Source organism: Sinocyclocheilus anshuiensis, unplaced genomic scaffold (genome assembly GCF_001515605.1).
Source record: "Sinocyclocheilus anshuiensis isolate Anshui unplaced genomic scaffold, SAMN03320099.WGS_v1.1 scaffold101, whole genome shotgun sequence".
NCBI classification, from domain to species: domain Eukaryota; kingdom Metazoa; phylum Chordata; class Actinopteri; order Cypriniformes; family Cyprinidae; genus Sinocyclocheilus; species Sinocyclocheilus anshuiensis.
The window spans coordinates 1,351,621-1,373,404 of NW_015540892.1; the positions used below are offsets into that span (position 1 = coordinate 1,351,621).

Below are 21,784 nucleotides of genomic sequence, written 5' to 3' on the forward strand. Positions count from 1 at the left end.
TTTTTATTTAACTTCTTTTGGACTGATGCATGCAACACCCGCTGAGTGGCATTAAACAGCTTGAAAGATCAAAGACAATTTTTAATATAACTCCGACTGGATTCGTCTGAAAGAAGAAAGTCATATACACCTAGGATGACTTGAGGGTGAGTAATTTGTGGGCTAATTTTCATTTTGGGGTGAACTAACATGAAATGCTGTCATTAATTACTCTCCCTCATGTCATTCCAAACCCGTAAGACCTTCTTCATCTTCAGAACACAAATTAAGATATTTTTGATGAAATCAGAGAGCTCTCTGACCCTCCCATAGACAGCAAGGCAACTGTAATGTTCCCAGGTCCAGAAACGTAGTAAGGACATCGGTATGACTTCTTTCTTCTTTCAGATGAATCCAATCGGACTCATATTAAAAATTGTCTTTGATCTTTCAAGCTGTTTAATGCCACTCAGCGGGTGTAACAGTCCATGTGACATCAGAGGCTCAACTTCAATTTTGCGAAGCTTCGAGAATACTTTTGGTGCGCAAAGAAAAAAAAAAGACTTTCAACAATTCTTCTCCCCCCGAGTTACCGTCTTCCGCCATTTTAGAGAGTATCACAATGCATACGCACGCTTTCCCCTTAGCTTAAACAACGCTGATTACGTTCTTTGATACTCTCCAAAATGGCAGAAGACGTAACTCGGTGGAGAAGAATTGTTGAATAAATTATGTTATTTTTGTTTTCTTTGCGCACAAAAAAGTATTCTCGTAGCTTCACAAAATTGAAGTTGAGCCACTGTTGTCACATGGACTGTTTTACCGATGTCCTCATGGCCGGACTTACCATTGGGCTTGAGTGGGCTGCAGCCCATGGGCCCCGCCTTGTAGGGGGCCCCGCTGTTGCCCGTTTACGTTTGTTTGATTTGTTTGTTATATGCAGGGCCGGCCCGTGGCATAGGCGACATGACTGGGGGGTGCCGCACAAAGTTTTTTTTCTCGGAAGAGTGCCCTCTTGTGACAATCGTGCGCTCCTACATCCATATATTAAGCAAATACTGACAATTAAAATTTTAGTACTGATCGATCATCGAACTGATTAAAATAAAATTGACATCAACGAAAAATCATGAGATTTGACAACATGTCATGCTGGATTAATTAGCTATGCATGGCACACACATAGTTTTGCCATTTGTGTGCTCTGAAAGGATCATTTCTAAACAATGAGTGAAAAAAGAAAATTAGGTGCACAAGGCAGGAAGCGACACAAAGAAGAGGAGCAAAAAAAAGAGCACTATAGAGGTAAAAATCACAAGTTAATCACCGTGTATTTGCCCTTGATGTTTATGCAGTATTTTTAAATAGCCTTTTTAGAACGTCTTAACTGGCAACACTGACACTGTGGAACGTTTTTGCTTCTATATTACTATATTAATGTTCCACTAAATTATGCCATTATCTGATGAGTTTTGAGCTCTCTCTTTCGTCTTACTGCCATTACACATAGTGGGGAAAAAATGTCATCAAAATGGTTTTAAATCAAAAAATAGCAATTTAATGAGTTTCTGTTTTTATAACATATCTATGCCTATGATATAGGACTTAGCCTATTACACAAACAAGAGTCCTGTTTTTTTCCCGAATATTTTCTCGATCGCCGCAAATGTACAATAAACAACTTACGGAGTAACTTTCAGACACAAAATTCCGTTTTGCTCCGTCAGAAAGAAAATAGAACAAACAGCAGAACCGCTGCATCTCTGAACAACAGTTTTGTTCCTCAGCATTACACGGACCAGATAAGAACCTGACATAAGAGGACACAGATATGACAATACATTTTATAATACTAATAAGCCAACATCTCTGGCTTTATATTTTATTTATTTATTGTTCAAAGTTATTTCAGGGTTTTGATCTCTCAACTGAGAGAACACGTCCTGTTTATTATATTATAATGAATATTTAATATTACATTTAAACTTTGACTATAGCCTAGACATTTTGCAAATTAATTGTACTATTTATGAACCTCAAAGCATATGTTTGTGTATTTTGTGTTACTCCATAATGATGTTCTATTTGAGGGCATTTGTAGTGTAGGTATAGGGCCCAAACATAACCTCAAGCCCAGGGGCCCCCATCCCCCTAAGTCCTGCCCTGGATGTCCTTGCTACGTTTCTGGACCTGGGAACATTAGAGTTGCGTTGCTGTCTATGGGAGGGTCAGAGAGCTCTCCGATTTCATCATAAATATCTTAATTTGTGTTCCGAAGATGAACGAAGGTCTTACGGGTTTGAAACGACATGAGGGTGAGTAATTAATGACAGAATTTTCATTTTTGGGTGAACTACCCCTTTTATGCTTAGTGATTTTAATTCACAATCTTTGTTTGTGTTTACAGCTTACGATATTACAATCTATTAATGACCCTTTTTATAGTTGTATAATTATACTTATTATACTTTATCTGGACCGTCATGTTTTTTTTTTCATAATTAAACCATTTTCTTGACCGGTAGAATAATCATTTCTAATGGTTCTTAATCTTCTAATGTTGCTGCTGATCAGTGCTCATTTCCATGGGCCTTCTGGCCCCACAAAACTGGCATTCATCTGCAGTTGAAGTCAATGATTAGATTAAAACTACAGTATAATGGATTAATCAATGGAAGCCTGTGAATTACTTAATTTGATTACACTCCAAGAACTCTCCTCAACTTCAGTTTTAGCTTTTGCAGTGCATAGAGTTCAAGCAGAAAAGGTTTCTCTCTGTCATACTCTGTAGCCTTTGTCACTCACACTGGTACAGTAAATAGTCCTGACTTTCATATTGAATAGAAAAATGTAAATGCATTTTGTACATTGTATGTGATTTATTTATTTTTATTTGTATATGTTTATGTGCATTTTTTCTCTATTTGACGGTTCTGACTCTGAATCCCTCTCTTTCTCTATATCTTTCTATCAGGCAGAGGCAAGACTGGCAGCTAAACGGGCAGCCCGGGCAGAAGCTCGAGAAATCCGTATGAAGGAATTGGAGAGGCAACAGAAAGAGGTCAGGAGATAATCTGTTTGGCAGACTGTTACAGTTCTACTGTTTATTCTTAGGATCTACAAAATGGCCTGTAAGTTTCTACATAAGATGAAAACTATTTCACACTGGCACAACATGTAGTTCACTCTTTATTTAAGCAATATCATTCAAGCAAGAGTGCAATTACCAATAACTTATATTTCAAAAACAATATAGCCAGTTTTGTCTCTTTTTGCTCTGTCATTGAAAAAAAAACCTCCCAAATGAAGCCAAAGAGAATCAAGCATTGCATGTCTCGTTCAGCACATAGTTGCAACAAATAGTTGTTTCTTTCCTGAATGAATAAGTGTTTTTGAACAAGTCAGCTTAGTGAATGATTCAATCACTCACTCATAATACACAAAAAGTGACATGAAAAAAAGAGCAGGTTTACACCATGACCAGGAATGAGAACCGCTGACCTTGAAAGATGTATGAATTCTCTTTATTTCTCATAAATCACTTCAGGATTAAAGTACAGTACTACTCTCACAATTGAACTGGAGCAGAAACACAGCTATTCATGATTTAAACCTTTAAACCAGTCTTAAAGTGCATGAGTTGTGAAGCAGAGAAAAGAGTGTATAAATATTCTTGTTTCATAAAAAGGTTTTGCTTAGCATGTGGAAAAAAAGGGGGGTGCATGTGATCATGGATCATTGTGTGTGTGTGTGTGTGTGTGTGTGTGTGTGTGTGTGTGTGTGTGTGTGTGTGTGTGTGTGTGTGTGTGATTGAAAATGTGATTTGAATGTATCATACATATCATATATGTATCGGCTTATGTTTATGACATAATCCCATTCAAAGGTTTGGAGTCAGTGAGATTTTTTTTTTTTTATTGAAAAACGTCTTTAATTGAAAAAAGCTTTACTGTCACTTTTGATCAGTTTAATGCATCCTTGCTGAATAAAATATTTTTAGTTTTTTTAATTAAATAATAATAAAAGAAAAATCTTACTGACTCCCAAATTTCAGTGGTAGTATATGTCTAATAAAAGTCCAGTCAAAGACAACATTTTTAACTCTTTTAACCCAATTTTAACATAAAAATATAAAAAAGAAAATTATTTTTATGCTTTATTTAGGGACTCTGATTGCAATAATACAGTTTCACCTCTTTCTTCAAAATATTGCTCTTATTTTCAAATTGATATCTTCCATGAAAACAGCATGTAAAATACATCCCCCCATATACCGAGACCATTAAGGGTTAATTTGTTGTCATTTTGAATCAGCATCATGTTCTAAAAGGCTTTTGAGAATGTTTTGGGTTCTGTACTACGGATTATAAAAATCTTTTTATCTGTTAGATTTATATTCTTTATACCTATTCTGATTTATTTACAATTGGACTTTCTACTCTTTTTCAAGCTCTTTATATCTTTCTCTTCCTGTCTTACTTTCTTTCTTTCTCTTCATCCTGTTTATTTAGATATATCAAGCGCAAAAGGTAAGATCTGTCCCTCCATACTCTTCAATTCTTTCTAACATTACTCAAATTTGCTCATTAGAAATATAAGCTGTAGTATTTTGCATTATTTTACATCTATGCAACTCGAATTTTATGAACATCAGTTAACAAAAACATAACCAAAGCTTGAAGAACAAAAAACAGGACCAGTCCCACATTCAAACCATGTTTTCTTTCACACCTGTTTTTAATATCCTCATATTCCTTCATTATACTTGCATAACCCTTCCTCATTCGATCGTCTTGCTCTCCTCCTCTCTGCACCAGAAATACTATGGGCTGGACAGCAAATGGGGCCATATTGAACAGTGGATGGTATGACCTGTCATTATACCACACTGCCGCATGCAGTAGACCACCAAAGATAGAATTCGCATAAGAAAATTCACACAGCACAGGTCCCGAATGCAGTTAACTATCGTAATGTCCTTCAGAGAATGAAATGTGATTGGTTGATGTTGCATGTCTCTTAGGCAGTCTGTGTCTGATCCTCATTTCACAGGCTTTACTGGAGCAGTGAGGGGCAGGAGGTCCATCTGACATGTTAGGGCTTAGCAGAGGTGGTCATAACATACAGCAGGATTTTAGGGCGGTCGCGTGACCCACATCTTAAAGTACTCAACCCTCCCCTCCCACCCCTCCAGACACCCTGTCTGAGCCCTGTAATAAACCGTGATATGACAGACAGCGTAATCTCTCAGTGCATGCTTTGTTCAGTTTTTGCAGTGTTTGATAATCATGTGACCTTTTGATCTAAAACCTCCTGCTTTCTGTCCTCTTTTCCTGCTCTGCTTTTCAGGAGGACAGTGAGCGGTATTCCCGCCACTCTCGGAGACATACCTCGGTCTGTATCTCTCCCTCTACTTTTCATCCTTCTATTTTATTCACTTTTTATTTAATACTACACTCTTACTTTCTACTCTAAAATTTAATTTGCCCCCAGTCATTTAATCTTTCTTCAGTCCAGTTCCTTTCCATTTTTCATCTTCTTTTTTTCCCTATTTTCCTAGACATTTGTTCAGTTTTGTAGTGTGCTGTTTAGACCTCAGATGTCCATCACCCCAAAATTAAAATCACCTTACTCATCTTAATTATGTCAAAAAAGACCTAACTGGTCTCATGACGAAAACGTACCTGTGGGAACTTTTTTGGAAGACACGAAATACGTACCAATAAGTACATATCACTGCAGTTTCCAACAGAAATGAACATTAGAGGTGGTAAAACAGCGAGCACTTGTAATCGTTTTCGATAACAATGTTATGATTACAGCTCCATATGTTTCGCTATCCGGATGTAACAAGCGTGCTCAGCCAGCATGGAATTGGACTTAGCTTGCGGAATCCTTGGGTATGAATCCTGAGAAAAACATGACTCACGATGAAAGAGCTGAAAGATGAGAGATCAAAAAACAAGCTAAAACAGCATGCTTGAGATTGCATTTTTACGTCACATTCGCTTTTGTTCCTATCGTGTAGGTTTAGGTGTAGTGCAGTTGGTAGGTTATTTTAAAACGTCACGGAGCATTAGAGTTATGGCACCACTTAACGGACATTTCAAGTCAGAACTGCAGTGACACTTACAAAACCAACGTCACATAAAACGTACCATATGTACGTTTATCTGTTCCAGGGGAAAAAACAAACACTCTTTTAGCGCCACTCAGGGGACATTTCACATCGAATATGTCTCGAAACATATGGTTCCCACAGGTACGTTTTTGTTCTGAGATCAGGTTGAAAAAGACTGTCACTAAAGAGGAGAAAATTTGAAAACTAAATTGCATTCTAATTTCCATATGGTTACAATGAATCAGGGCGGTTTGATTATTATTTTTATTTTAATTTTGAATGATTGGAGGAACATGTTCTACTAATCTTGATGTAACTACATGATACGAAGGCTTACCTCCTTTTCAAACATCCCTTTGATTATCAACATCTTTTCATGTAATCTGGAGCAATGATCAAAAATTTCCATTGTTTACAGCAGAACAAGCTAATTTAAGCTACACTAATATTACGGTTTTTTTTTTTTAACAAATGAATGAGAACATAACTAAAAGGAGATTTTGTCAGATTTGTGTCACTAAATTCATAAATGTTCACAGATTTGTCCATAAAATGTGGTTGGTGCAAACACACACACACACACACACACACACACACCACACCTAACCCTACCCCTTACAGGAAACTTTGTGCATTTTTACTTTCTCAAAAAAAAACTAATTCTGTATGATTTATAAGCGTTTTGAAAAATGGGGACATGGGTTAATGTCCTTATAAGTCACCTTCTCCTTGTAATACCTATGTCATACCCATGTCATTATACAAATGTGTGTCCTCATATGTCACAAAAACACGCGCACACACACACACACACACACACACACATACTGTACACACACACACAATGTAAAATATACATACATTTCTTTTCTTTTTTTTTACTGATAAAACAAGCATTGTTGTAAAGTATTCATCTAATATCATATTTCTAGGGGGTTCAAGTTACATATTAAGTTTTCTTTGTCTTTTTACATAAAGTTTTCTTTGTCTTCCTGTATTAGATATCAGATGATGAGGAGCGGATGTCTGTTGGCAGCAGGGGCAGTTTGAGGGTTAGTATACTTGTGATGTCCTTTGGATGATAAAGTAAAAAAACAAAAAAAAACATTGTATAATTTATGCCAGTTTCTAGCATTTACCACTCAAAATAAAGGGTGGTAGTTAAGTGGTTATTAATTTGAAGGTTCCAGGTTCAAATAATGGAAAGGAAAATTCCTGCGTTTGTTGTAATTTTCTATAATTTAATAAACATAATTAGTCTCAGTATAAGAGCGGTTTTCACTTTGTTTTAATCTTCTAACAATTAAATAAAAATACTTAAATGACTAACGTTTCTGGCATCAACCATGCACAGAAAATTATGGTGGTTATGTAGTAAAAGAACTTGTGTGGGCTTGCTTTTTTTCTTGAATTTTTCATTACAGTTTTTTTCAACTGATTTGACACATTTCTCCAAACTCAGGTCACTGTTCTCAAAACAGTTAACACAGTGATCTGAATACTTTGTAATTTTCCTAAACAGATTGAACGTTTTCATTCATTTTTACAAATTACAAATCATGCAAATAATTTTCTCAAAACAATGTGCACAAAACTCTGACATTTTTTTCACAATAGTTAATACAACCAACCAATACCAAATTTAAAATAGCTGAAAAAAGGGTGTAGACTGATTGTTGATAGTACAGATTCTTAGTCCTCCTGGGACAACTTCTGTTACTTACTGTAAATGTCCAAACATTTTTCAGAATTTAAGTTTGAGATCATTCAGGTGGACATAGCAGCATTGTTGACATAGTGGTCCAGAACAACATCACCAGCCTCAAAGGAAGAGTGGAGATGTTGAGACAGGAGCTTGTCAAACATGGATTCAAACTTCTTACATTTTTTCTGCTATGATGCAAGCGCAGCAAATATGTAGTCTAGATAAAATGCAATGAAATTCTCTTCCAGATGCAAAGGAAAGGCAAGATCAGTAATTCAGGATAATTAATGTATACAGCAAACACACACGTGTGTATGTACAGTGGTGGTCAAAATTATTAGAACACTAGTTTTTGTTTACATAATATATGTGTGCACACACATACAGTATATATTTTGACAATATTTACATGTATTTATTTATATTGATATAATTTATATTATATTTAAATATATTTATTATGCTGTATAAACAACATATTTTTCTTAAATATATACATGCATGTGTTTGTATTTATATATACATAATAAATATACACAGTACACACACATATATATTATGTGAACAAAAACTTTTGGTCCCACTTTATAATTAAGTGGCCCTAGTACCTGTGTACTTACATAGTAACTAGATGTGTACGTAGTATGTAACCACAGTGTAAGTACACATTGCTACATAGTATATAAAGCTGTAATATTTCTGTAACTACACACATGTAACAACCCTTCGAATGGTTTGTGTAAGTACAAATGTGTAACAGGACATATATAACTACATTTTGTTTAGGGGTGGAAATGGGATCCAGGGGGTGGAGATGGGTAGGTTTAGGGATATGTAAAGTGGGAGGAGTTGGCTCTCAAGTTGGTGCACCACTGTAATACCAGTGTACTTACATGGTAACTCCTCATGAACTGTCCACTTAATATAAAGTGTAACATTTTGAACACCAACCACAATATATATGTAAAGCCTAACTTACTGGCCGCTGCTGTGTCAGAGTAATTACATGGTAAATCCATAGGAACTGTTTACTTAATATAAAGTGTAACACTTTCTTTACCAAAAAGTGCTGTTAGTCCTGTTAAACATTTGTACTTTCATTACCAAAAAGTGTTGTTACCAATGTCCTCCTGTTACACATTTGTATTTACACATACCATTCAGTGGGTTGTTACACACAGTATGTGTAGCTACATCAATGTGTACTTACACTGTGGTTACATACTATGTACACATCTAGTTACTTTGTAAGTACACCGGTATTAGGGCCACTTAATATAAAGTGGGACTAAACTTTTATTTTTAATGCGATACAGCACTAATATACAGTATATATATATATATATATATATATATATATATACACACACATACATACATACATATATATCTACAGTTAAATGAGTTTTATAATAAATAGAGAACACACCTATAGATTTGATGTTAATATTTACTTTTAATAAAACATTACTAGAAAAAAAAATTGCAGTACTTCATTTTGCAGTAAAGTTGAACTGTTTGGTTAAGATAATTTTGTGTTTGGATGGCTGTGCTAATTGTTTTGAGAACAAGTACATTGCATTGGAGAAAAGTGTCAAATCGATTTTTAAATTCCAATTTGTTTATTTGAAACAAATGTAATAAAATGTAATAAATAAGTATTTATGATGGAATTGATTACTGATTAATGAATCAAGATTCTGTGCAACTGCATTTTGCACAAAGAGCACTGTCACTGCTTCTTTCCTCTTTCATTCATTCAGACTTGCTGAATCACACTTGTGCGACAATCTGTCACCTCAGCTACTTTCATTTTTTCTTAATTTCTCATTCTCACATTGTCCTTTTGTCCTCCTCTGCTTACCGTAGGGCAACCACACAGATCTCTGCAGCAGCACCAGCAGTCTGCCTTCAGCCAGACTACAAAATGGACGGGTCTGTCCCTCTCACAATCCCCAACAATTCATCTTTATTCCTTTCTTTAGAATTAGTTATCTTCTTCATTGTTTTATCTTATAACCCTTTCTTCCTTTTGACTGCTCCTCCTTCCCCAGTCATTTCACAGGAACTTTCAAACAAATGTCAGTAAACCACAACAGTAGGGTTCTGGACGTAAAGAGATTATTTATTTTACTTGAAGAATGAGTATTGAAATGCAATGTTATGAGCATATATATTTCTTCCTCCTCTCTCTGTATGTTTTTAGCCCTCTGCGCTTTTTAGTGAACCCCCCCGTTCAAGAAGTCACAGGGTTTGTTTCCATTTTGTCATCTGCATGCAAATTTACATGCAGATCATTTGGTCACTCTGTTTCATTTTGGTGAATACATGGCACATATGTGAATGAACATAAAGATATAGTTCATCCAAAAATGGAAATTCTGTTGTCATTGAAACCCAGATGACCTTCTTTTTTTGTGTGGAAGACAAAAGGAGAGATCTAGTAGAATGTTCAAGCTTTTTTTTTCTATACAATGAAAGTGAATGAACAACAGTCCCTTTCCCCATTCATTCCCTTTTGAAAAATAAGTGCGCTTCACTATAATGAATGTGCTCTTGTAGTGTACTTCAAATATTAATAGTAGGCCTATATAAAAAAGTAATTACAGATTACTTTCATGACTGTTTCACACTTAAAAGATGCATTCTGTAACTTTTTTCTTTATTTTACATCATGCTTTAATAATCTTTTTTCATGCTTTAAAATACACTTATTATGATGTATTTACTAACATATTAAAGGACATGTAAAGTTCCTGATTATAATTTAAACTGCAGTATGATATTCAATGTTACATTTAAAGTTAAAATATTTTAATTTGTACTAACTGCTTATAATTCAATACAATGCAATTAACAAGAAAACATTTTCACAATGACTTCCATTCTAGAAAAGAGCTGCTTGGACATTCTGCTAGATATCTCTGTCTCTAGCTTTATGTTTGCGAAACCTTTAGAGCAAGATGCTACCAGAATTTTCATTTTTGGTTAAACTCTCTTATTTAGGGGCATGTGTTGTCTGTGTTCAATCCCTCATGCAACCTGCATGCAGTTTAGTAACCTGATACACAGAACTTCTTTGGTTACACGTGTTGACAAGTCTCTGGCTTCCAAAGCCTCTTACTCAGACATCTAACGCAGCAATCAATTCTTTATTTAGTCATTCCATAAGTGCTCAGAGTACATCAGAGTGCATTAAGGTTGATGGCTAATGTGTTAACATTCTGTAAACACGCAAAGAAGCTTTCTTTGCGCTCCTCTGTATGTAATGAGCATTTCCTGTCCTTGATGTGTTTAAAGTACATCTCCCCTGATTGTTAGCAGCCCTGTTAGATCTCATTTCATGGTGGTGAAGCATTTTGGATTAATAAAGCGGTCATTTAAAGGTCTTTATCGTCTTTTTAAAGTGTTTGTTGTGTTTTCCGTGGTTATGTTTGAGAGATATCGTGTGTAAGAGGTGAATGTAGTATGGTGAGGTGTTCTGTTCTGTCTGCAGGGGTCACTGCATGAAGAGAGTTCATACTCTGCCACTAGGCGTTTCAGTGGCTCCAGCGCTAGAGGCGTAAGGCCCGAACTTTACCTGTCTCTTTGACCGTGGCATGACCTGATACCCAATGCTACTCTGGGCTTGTTGAGCGTCTTGCATGGTGCTGTTTTCAGACCACAGGCTTGACTAGGTGTTGTTTGTGTCTTTGTTTATGTCTTGAAGTTTCTCTGAGGAAAGTTTGGGAGCTGTTTTTCCCCTATAATGAGAGTGGGACGGGTGGTGTTTGTACTGTATGTAAAGCATGGTTAATCATCTTGGATTGAATTTCTTTCTGTCTTTTGTGTGGTCAAAGTATGGTTGTTTACTAGTCATACAGACTGACTCTCCTTCGCACAGAAACCCGCTAATGCTGTGTGTATGTCAATGTGTGTTTTGACCTACAGAATGGGCTTGGTTTTACACTACTGTTCAAAGGTTTTTTGAAAGAAACTAATGCTGTTTTCAGCAAGGATGGATTAAATTGATCAAAAGTGACAGTAAAGACATTTATTGTTTCCAAAAAAAGAAAAGAAGTTTCGTTTGAACCTTCTGTTCATTAAAAAAAAAAAAAAAGAATCACAATGTTACTTGAGCACCAAATCAACATGTTACAACAATTTCTGAAGGATCATGCTGCTGAAAATTCAACTGGGCCATCACAGGAATAAATTACATTTTACAATATTTCTGTTTGTACTGTATTTTTTGATCAAGCCTCGGTGAGCATAAGAAACTTTATTCAAAATCATTAAAAATCTTACTAACTCCAAACATTTGAATGGTAGTGTATATGAGACTGTGTACTTTCTGAAACTTCGTTATACCTATATATTTTCCCTTATGCTGTCTTCCTGCTAACATCTACTCCTCATCCCATTTTTCTCTATACCTGCATTCTGGTCAGCCTTCAGACTACAATGGCTTTCTGGGCTCCAGTTCCAGGGCCTCCTCTAGGGCGAGTTCAGCCCGTGCCAGTCCAGTGGTGAGCTTCCCTTTTCGTTCTCTGATCAAGCTTTAGTTCTGCAGTTTCAAGGTCACATCTGCCATCCTTGTAACATATAGAGATCCATTGCAAAAACTGACCTGCTCTCTCGCTCCTCTGCATATCCTGTTCCTCTCACTAAAATCTTCAGTATCCTGTGGAATTAGCATGAACCTTGTTTGTGCCATGCTCCCTCTAGTGGATAAAGCATGGAATATATCTCTAAATGGCCCAGTATGGTTTTAGATCCTGAGCATTTCTCATTTAATTTAGACATATAAGAAATCTGGATGGTTTTTCAATGTAGCATCTACTGAACACATTACATTTTTTCACACAGGTGGAGGAAAGGTCAGATTTCCTGGAAAAGGTGAGTAGGATCATTTTTAGGATTTTGAATAGATTCACAAACATCACGGTAGATAATACCACAACAAAGTGATCCACCAGACCAAGTAAATATTTTAACTACATCCTCAGGGGTCTAGGACAGCCTCCACCCTCTCTGCTGCAACTCTGGCATCTCTGGGTGGAGGTTTATCACGAAGAGGAAGCTGTGATACCTCGATTTCAGCGGACACTGAGGCCTCCATACGGGAAATGAAGGTACTTTTGAAAGTGTATTTATAATGCTGTATTAAAATGACCATGGTCTGTATGTAATTTCCTCATTTTTGTTTGTCTGCTCTCAGGACTCCCTGGTGGAGGTGGAGGAGAAATACCGTAAGGCAATGGTGTCCAATGCTCAGCTGGACAATGAGAAGACAAACTTGATGTATCAGGTGGACACACTGAGAGACACTCTGATGGAGCTTGAGGAACTTCTGTGTGAGAAACACAGAGAGTGTGAGGAGAAAACCAGAGTAAGGGCTGTCAAGTGGTGAAATCACTTTTTTTTAAGAAAAAATCCTCTAGAATAATTGACCCTTTTACAAATGCATAATTGTTTTATTTTTGTTCAATACAAATGAAACTGATATAGTCATAACCAAGTATATATTGAGCATATTTAAATATATATTTTTTATTTATTATTACAAAAACTTTAATCAAAACTTTTGACAAAAATGGTGAGTCAAAATTCCATATGAAGTGCAAAGGGATCATTTTGACCCCTTTCACGAAGAATTAGAATAGTGAAACAAAAATTATGTTGTTATCTTTTTCGGAACCTATGACCAGGAAATGTATTATTAACGCTGCAGAGGCTCACGTACAAGTTTTGACATGCAAGAATAATAAATAGATAAAAGACCCCAAAATTCACACTCTTATGGGGTCAGTTTGACCCCCTTTGTGCATTCAAGTGTTAAGACTAATCATAACTAAACTACGTGGCAGTGTTTTCTGTTATATTCCGAAAACAAATAGCATTTCATAAACAGTTAGGGTGGTTTCAATACTAAATTGGTTAGCAGAGGAGGGCGCACAAAGATATCAACAATCAATATACACATAGAAGTAATGTGAGCATCAGACAATGATATAGTAGATTGTTAATATACAAGAAATAAACTGAAATGCACACAGTCATAAAGATGATCATTGTGAAGTCAGAGTATGCAGTGGTCCTTTAATTCTGAGAAATCATAGAATGACTACTGTTCAAATAACTGTGATAGTGACTACTAATAATCAGGAATTCAAACTAAAACTTTTAGTGCATACTTCATCAATTATGTGTGTGTTTTTTTAATTGTTTTTTTATTTTTATTTTAATGTATGTTAGGACTTCGAGCGAGAGCATCATGCCCACAATGTCTTGAAGTTCCAGTTTGAGGAGACGAAGGAAACCCTGAAGCAGAGTGAAGAGTTGCTGACGGTGAGCATCACCAGTAAATGATGGAATAGTCAAATTCTTCCTGGCATAGATGAATTATGTGTTATTCTGTTCTCTTCTCTCACATTTTCCTCTTAATATCCTTTGACCTATCCCTGTTTTCCTCTGCTTACCCTCATGGCCGGGGCTCAGGAAGCCCAACAGTCTCGGGGAAAGCAGACGGACTATATTAGAGAGATCGCTGACCTGCAAGAAACATTGGAATGGAAAGATAAAAAGATCCGGGTACAATAACCTTCCATGGCCATTTTCCATTAATCATGTCACATTAAAACTATTCTTTCTTTTGTATTTTAACACTTTTTATCCTAAATCTTTTTATTCCCCTTAATACTTATTAACTTATTAACCTATTAACTTAATGCTTAACAGCTGAATGCTGGATACTGTCACATGACCCTTGTAGTCTTTCCAAACCTTACGTGTTTCCTTTACTCCTCTGTTCTTCCTTTCCTTGATTGTTCACTTTTGCGGACGGCTGCATTAAGGCCTTAGAGAGGCAGAAGGAATATTCAGACATTATCCATGATGAACGGGAGGCACTCAGGAACGAGGTTTGCCGGCTTAGGGATGCTCTAAAGGTAGAGATATAGAAGGAATACTGGCAATCAGCCAAGAAATAGCAGTCATTATATTAGCATTATTATTTTGACTTTAAAGGATCATAATAAAGTAATGGAATAAATAGGAGATTGAGATCAGATTGTATTCTTTCACAGAAACATGGCATTATTCTGGGATCTGAGGTGACGGCCAATGGGGAGTTAGCAGACGGGGCGATTGATGGGCATGCTGATGCGGAAACAGCCTCCCGATTGAATCAAGACTCTCACACGCCCACTATGAGTGGAGACAGCATGTTAGGTAATACAAATGGTTACCAGATTTTTTTAAAACACATAATTAAGCATTTTAAACAAATCAGCTATTGTAGCTTATTTGTACAGTATCCAACTTAACTGTAGTCAAATGATATGCATTTTTACAATTTTGCTTTTATGGTATTTTGTTGCTGCACATTTGCAATGTTTTATTTAATTATAGAAACCATTATGTTGCAAGAAAAGCAAAAACTAAATGAAAACATTTAGTGAAAACCTAAAGTAAATGAGACAAAACTAAGCAAAAATGAAAACATTTGTGTTCAATGAAATAAAGATCAAATAACTAAATAAAAAAACATAAATAATAAAACTAAATGATAATGCATTTTCTCCAAAACTAAGTAAAATGAAATGTCCACAAATTAATGTTGGAGTCAGCTTTCAATATATTATAAAACATGAATCCAGCTGCATTAAACATGAAAATGCCACTAGATAGCAATAACACTAGACTCTGCTGAAAAAATTTATGATATTAAACATCTTTAAATTATACCACTTAACATTAACTGAAAAATATTTAAAAATTAAAAAATATTACAAATTTGTTAACATTAACAAAAATATTAAACTAAGATAAAATGAATAAAAAACTCAAAAGACTCTGAAAAAAACACCCCTAAAACTAACAATGCTAATGAAAATGTAAAAAATTAAAAACTGAATAAAAATGCAAAACTGTAATACTGATCTAACCTTAAATGAAAACATTTTTTCCCCAGTGCCCTTTGTAAATATTAAACTGCCTGTTTGTTTGATTAAATGTTGCTTGCTTTGCTCCATTCTCAATATATCCAGAAATTTACATTTTTAGTTGTCAACAACAACAAAATCAATCTTTATTTTTCCACATCTTAGGGTATCTCTGCTGGAATTCTCTCGTCACTGATCAGCCTTTAATTCAATCAAGATCAACTCTGCCATTTGCTTTACAAAATCAATTCAATTATTTTCAGTGTCTTTCTGTTTGAATGGAATCGTAATTGTGATTCACTCTTTGAATCCAATCAAGAGTTGTTTTCCATCTGGTATTTCATCTCAATCTTAGTAATGTTGCAGGCAGAGCTTCATAAATGCACATCATCTCAAGCACAGAGTCAGAGATTACTCAAAACTATGGTGAGACTGCACAGTTGGTGGAGGGAAATCTTTTTGGCGTTTTTTCTTTGTTATGAGGAAATATTGTAAATGAGGAAATATTTACTGTATACATCCCCCAAAAATAAGTTAAAAGAGAGAGGACTACAATTTCTGAGGCATAGAAACTGGACTCTTTGCTATCTGAAGTGGTCTACTGTTAAAACCAAACAAAACAGGTCAGAAGATGAAAGATACATTGATTCAAGTGCAGAAACTTCACCTAATGTGCCGCTATAATTATTTAAACCTTAAAATCAGATAATATCTGAAATTACAGTATATGAACCACAGAACGGTCAAGCAGAGAAAAATAACTGCATATAAATCAATGCTGGCATTAAAACATCTAAAGATCTATGTTTGAACCCACAGAGTCTAATGAAGTGGATATTTTTAATACCACAGGAGACAATGATGCACAATCCAGGAACCAGCAAGAGACAGAGGCTGAGCCAGAGTTACAGTTTGTGGAGGACACATATAGCATGCCAGTAGAGCACAAGGGCACAGCGTTCTTTCTCGATAGTTGTGAGGAAGCTGTTGCATTGGATGCTGATCTTTTAGTGCTGGATGATGTAAATAGGCATATCAGTGAACCAATAAAAGAAATAACGAGTGGACTGAGTATAGAAAATAAAACACAGAAGTTCTTCAAGACCAAGCTTAAGATGAAGAGGATCTTTAGCTGCTTTGTGTCATCATTTTTCAGAGAATCATTTTAATTCGCTGATGTTTATGACAATATTATTTAGATTTTTTTTTCTCAATAATTTGATCTTTTGATGTAATGTTGCAAATGTACTTTAAATCCTCCATGCAAATGAAACCGATCAAGACTTGTTTTGGACATGAAAAGGCTGTTCAAATTCTTTCAATATTCTGAAATTAAAAAGCTCGATTTAAAAAAAAAAATTCTCATGGAGGACATATATACAGTGTTATATGCAGAAAATGCATATACAATTAAATGCATTGTGCTTTGGAAGAAAAGTGTACTTTTTTCATGTTTACCAATGCTGTAATTGTCATCATACTTGTAACACCACAAATAAAAAGCAAATACCAAAAATGTTTTGTTCGAACACACATACAAATGTAATAATAATCGTGATAATGATGATGATATTAATAATAATAATAATAATAACAGCCCCATATACACATTTTCTAATTATACACAATGATATATTAATAATAAATACAATATTATTGATATGTAGGCATTTTTAATTGATTACGTGATATGCTGATCATTAAATTAATTAAATAATAAAGCTTTAAAAAGACATTATAAACATGGCTTTAGAAATTAATACATTGTTTATTTCCTTATTTCTTATGACCACAGCAATCTATTTTGCAATCCAGTCATGCATTAGACAGATATTTATAGTCATGTTAACTGCATTTTTTTGTAATTCATTGTAATAAATTACAATTTTTAATTGACTGACCAATTTGTATACTTTGTGCTGCAATTTTTTGTTTGTTTGTTTTTTAGTGCCTACATCATCTCGTTGTATGTTGCATTGCCCAATTCTTTTTTTTTTATGAGGCTCATGTGCTGTATATTTTTTTTTTATTTGCAACTTTCAGAGATCAGATTGAGGAAGCTGGTGGAAGAGAGAGAGAGTTTGCTCGACCAGGTGAGTTTTGTCATTTCATACTTTTCAAGTGATTCATTGTTATGCGTATGATTAATATTGTAGGAGAACATCTTGTGAAATACCTGTAATGCCTGTCATAAGGACTTTGTTAGGATGACTAATCTGTGTGTGAATGTGCAGGTGCGGAAGTATAAAGCCATTGCAGAGCAGAAACAAAAGAATGGGACAGAAGAAACAGGAAGCACAGATGAAGATGACCTACAGAATGGTCTGGACCCTCATATTCTAGATCTGCAGAGTAAGATACGCCTTTAAATTTTATTCACCATCAGTCTTGATTAAGGCTGGTTTGTAATGTAGAGTTTTCATGTGAACTCTCAAATCTATTTCAACTTATATTTTCTACAGGAGATGCTAACAGGCAGATCAGTGACCTTAAATTCAAGCTAGTCAAGTCTGAGCAAGAAGTCACAGCACTTGAACAAAACGTAAGTCAATTATATAATTAGCACTTTCTATCCAAAGGCACAACGTGTACTCTTGCATGCAATTTCATCATCAGTAGTTCATAATGTTCTCTTTTTATGTTTAATCCTCCTTTATGCACTGTTAATTTTGTTCCTCTTGTGGTACAAACAGTTCCACAGGAAATGATCTGACATTATTTCATGCATAATCTGTAATCTCTGTCATGTGGCAGATCATTCGGCTGGAGGGTCAGGTGAGCCGCTATAAGACGTCTGCTGAGGCTGCAGAGAAAGTGGAAGATGAGCTAAAAGTGGAGAAACGCAAGTTGCAGAGAGAGGTACACTAAATTATTAAAAAAGAAACCCACTAATATTCCAAACAATTTAGCAGCAACTGCAACTTTCTTACACTTAAAAATATTGAGTACATTTTATAGCTGTGAAATCAATTAAATATGCCTTATGAATTGAATAAATGTAAGTAAAAAAATGAAATAGATCTGAATAACTACATTTGGTGCCATGACAAATGAAACTGAGTAGACTCAACAAGTTAAAAGAATAGTTCACACAAAAATGAAAATTTGCTGAAAATTTACTCACCCTCAGGTAGGGCTGCACAATAAATCGAAATGAAATCACAATCACGAAAAGCTGCGATAGTCATGCGCATCTTGTCAGTGAAGCGCGGTTCTGTGATCAGTAGTAAATCTCCATTCGAAGGCCAGAGGGCGCTCTCGTGCGGAAACTCCAAATACATCCCGCAGAAGATATCCAGGAAATCCCTATAGCGGTTGCTGAATAAACAGAAGATTTAACTGCTTTCATTGATTCAATGTGACTAATAAACACACGACTATGACAATATATGATTTATCTGAGTTCTTATTATAATTATTATTATAATTTTCATTATAATAAAGTATATAATAATGCAATGCTAATCGACATAGCCTTTATCACTGCTTGGAATACTATGAAATATGTTGCGCGCCTTATTCTGTTTAAGAAGCCACATCTCACAGAAGGATTTATTTCAAACACTCGACTGACATTATGAAGTGAGTTTGGAGTAAAAACATGTTATTAGATGTGGTATTTTCACGTGCTTTCAGATGGAGCAGCATTTACTACACAGAGCCATAGTTCACTGAGAAGCTACGCAAACAGCTGTCATTATTGCAGAACGATATCTTCGATTTCATTATTGCGCAATTAAATCATCTGCGATAATGAATGCGATATTGTGTAGCTTGTCAGTGAACTGCAGCTCTGTGTAGTAAATGCTGCTCCATCTGTTCTTTTCTTTTTTAATGAAAAAATGAAAGTCAAGTCACCTTTATTTACATAACGCTTTATACAATACAGATTGTGTCAAAACAGCTTTACAATATTAAACAGGAAAATAGTGTGGCGATAATGCAAGAGGACAAAACATGCTATTTTCCAGTTAAAGTCAGTTCATCATTGATTCAGTGATGTTATCGTCCAGGGCTGCGTTTCTCAAAAGCATCGTAAGCTTAAGTACATCGTAGACCCACTGATACCAATGGAGCTACAATCAACTTAGGCTTACGATGCTTTTGGGAAATGCAGCCCAGCTTAGATCAGTTCAAATAGTATCTGATACTTAAGTGATATTCAGAGATTATTTTTATGAAATGTACAGTCACTGATTTTTTAGAGTGTGATGTAACAAGTGCTGTGTTTATTCTTTAGCTGAGGTCTGCACTTGATCGTATCGATGAGCTGGAAGCAAGCAACAGCCACCTTACGAAGAGACTAGAGAAGATGAAGGCCAATCGGAGTGCCCTTCTGGCACAGCAGTGACGCCCACCTGTGCCCACTCATCACCCACTGGCACCAATGATCTGCCACCCATAATACACTAAAACATCTATCAAAATCATACCAAATTAGCCCAATCATGCTAATTCAGACTTAAAAAAGTAAATATGGCTGACAACCTCCATTTGTTTGCTAGTGGGATTCCAAGGGGAAGACATATCAAAAACTAATTCTTACTGAGGCTCATTAAAGTGACCTTTGGTTTGGATTAGCAGAATTCAGGCCCTCAAGGAGCTCTCAAAAAGTTTCTGACTGGTTACGGATCTCTGTGTCAACAGACCATCTCAGCAAAGGCCGAGCACAGCTATTGCAGCATGTTCCTTTATGGTAGCATGTTGGTTTAGTAAACCAGTCGTGAGGGACATGACTTATCTAAGCAGACCATGCACTTTATCCCTGCATCAGTATTCAAATTTTGTAACACGGAAACTGTAACATATCTGTACACAGAACCGTTTTGCAAAATTAGGTAATTGAATTTGTGTAGTCTAGAGATTATATGTGACCCTGGAGCACAAAACCAGTCTTAAGTCGCTGGGGTATATTTGTAGCAATAGCCAAAAATACATTGTAAGGGTCAAAATTATCCATTTTTCTTTTATGCCAAAAATCATTAGGATATTAAGTAAAGATCATGTTCCATGGAGTTATTTTGTAAATGTCCTACCGTAAATATATCAAAACTTAATTTTGATTAGTAATATGCATTGCTAAGAACTTCATTTGGACAACTTTAAAGGCGATTTTCTCAATATTTTGATTTTTTTGCACCCTCAGATTCCAGATTTTCAGATTTTAGTTGTATCTCGGCCAAATATTGTCCTATCATAACAAACCATACATCAATTGAAAGCTTATTTACTCAGATTTCCGATAATGTATAAATCTCAATTTCCAAAAATTGTCACTTGAGACTGGTTTTGTGGTCCAGGGTCACATATGATTGAATGTATGCTCACATACAGAGACAGTTGTGTGTTTTCTTGCAATTTTTGTGCAGATGGGGAGTGTTGTTTACACTATCAACAACTTATCGACTTATTACTATAAATGTCCATTTTGTTTCACACCAAATCTGTGTGTGTGTGTGAGCGTGTTAGTTTGCGCATTGGTCCATACCTAGATAAGGTGTCTTCACAATGTTAGTAATTTTTGTTTTTATGCTAATGTTGTGTCAACATCCTGAAGAACTAGATTAGGACTACAAAAAAATGATGCAATCAATTATTATAACTTTATGGAGTAAATTTGGGTATAATTCAGGCTTTGAAGGATTTGAATCATTGTCCTGTTACAAATGTTCTCAGCGCTCACTGCACTTAGTTTTCTTTGTTGCTTTATGAAAGCACTCAATATTTTTTCTCACATATCCAGTGGGCCAAATGATGAAAATACTTTTGTTTTATTTAATATGCAGGTTTAAGACCACCTACTTACTTTCCGTGTATAAAAACCTACAGACGTCTTGGTGATTGTAATATGGTTAGTAGAATTAGACAGTAAGCACAGCTGATCATCAATAATGTTTCATGTCCAGTTTAAACTCAGATCATGGTGCAACTATATCATCTGAGGGCTAAATGGACATTTGAGATGTCACCAGCCTTAAAGGATACAATCTGTAATCTGAGTCGTGCTTTTGAAAACATGCTGAGTCAACACAATAAATGGGAGTGCAGCTCTTT

The 21,784-nt window shown here is 35.4% G+C and overlaps 1 protein-coding gene across 10 annotated transcripts in view; it reads left to right on the forward strand.

Annotated features, from left to right (window-relative positions):
- The window catches only part of lrrfip1b (leucine rich repeat (in FLII) interacting protein 1b), a 35,353-nt gene extending 14,698 nt beyond the window's left edge, over window positions 1–20,655 (forward strand). The window contains exons 2-22 of one of the 10 annotated variants that reach the window (XM_016486617.1): window positions 2,954–3,040; window positions 4,491–4,508; window positions 4,797–4,844; window positions 5,329–5,373; window positions 7,102–7,152; window positions 9,675–9,740; window positions 10,012–10,056; window positions 11,302–11,367; window positions 12,236–12,313; window positions 12,654–12,683; window positions 12,794–12,919; window positions 13,006–13,176; window positions 14,043–14,135; window positions 14,286–14,378; window positions 14,642–14,734; window positions 14,873–15,017; window positions 17,774–17,823; window positions 17,965–18,082; window positions 18,193–18,272; window positions 18,485–18,589; window positions 19,971–20,655. In XM_016486617.1, coding sequence (XP_016342103.1) covers window positions 2,954–3,040; window positions 4,491–4,508; window positions 4,797–4,844; window positions 5,329–5,373; window positions 7,102–7,152; window positions 9,675–9,740; window positions 10,012–10,056; window positions 11,302–11,367; window positions 12,236–12,313; window positions 12,654–12,683; window positions 12,794–12,919; window positions 13,006–13,176; window positions 14,043–14,135; window positions 14,286–14,378; window positions 14,642–14,734; window positions 14,873–15,017; window positions 17,774–17,823; window positions 17,965–18,082; window positions 18,193–18,272; window positions 18,485–18,589; window positions 19,971–20,081 — 1,719 coding nt within the window. In that variant the 3' untranslated portion in view covers window positions 20,082–20,655. The remainder of the gene's footprint in view (window positions 1–2,953; window positions 3,041–4,490; window positions 4,509–4,796; window positions 4,845–5,328; window positions 5,374–7,101; window positions 7,153–9,674; window positions 9,741–10,011; window positions 10,057–11,301; window positions 11,368–12,235; window positions 12,314–12,653; window positions 12,684–12,793; window positions 12,920–13,005; window positions 13,177–14,042; window positions 14,136–14,285; window positions 14,379–14,641; window positions 14,735–14,872; window positions 15,018–17,773; window positions 17,824–17,964; window positions 18,083–18,192; window positions 18,273–18,484; window positions 18,590–19,970) is intronic. The other 9 variants (XM_016486618.1, XM_016486620.1, XM_016486621.1 and 6 more) reach the window with 9 other exon arrangements.
- The last annotated feature ends 1,129 nt before the right edge of the window (window positions 20,656–21,784 follow it).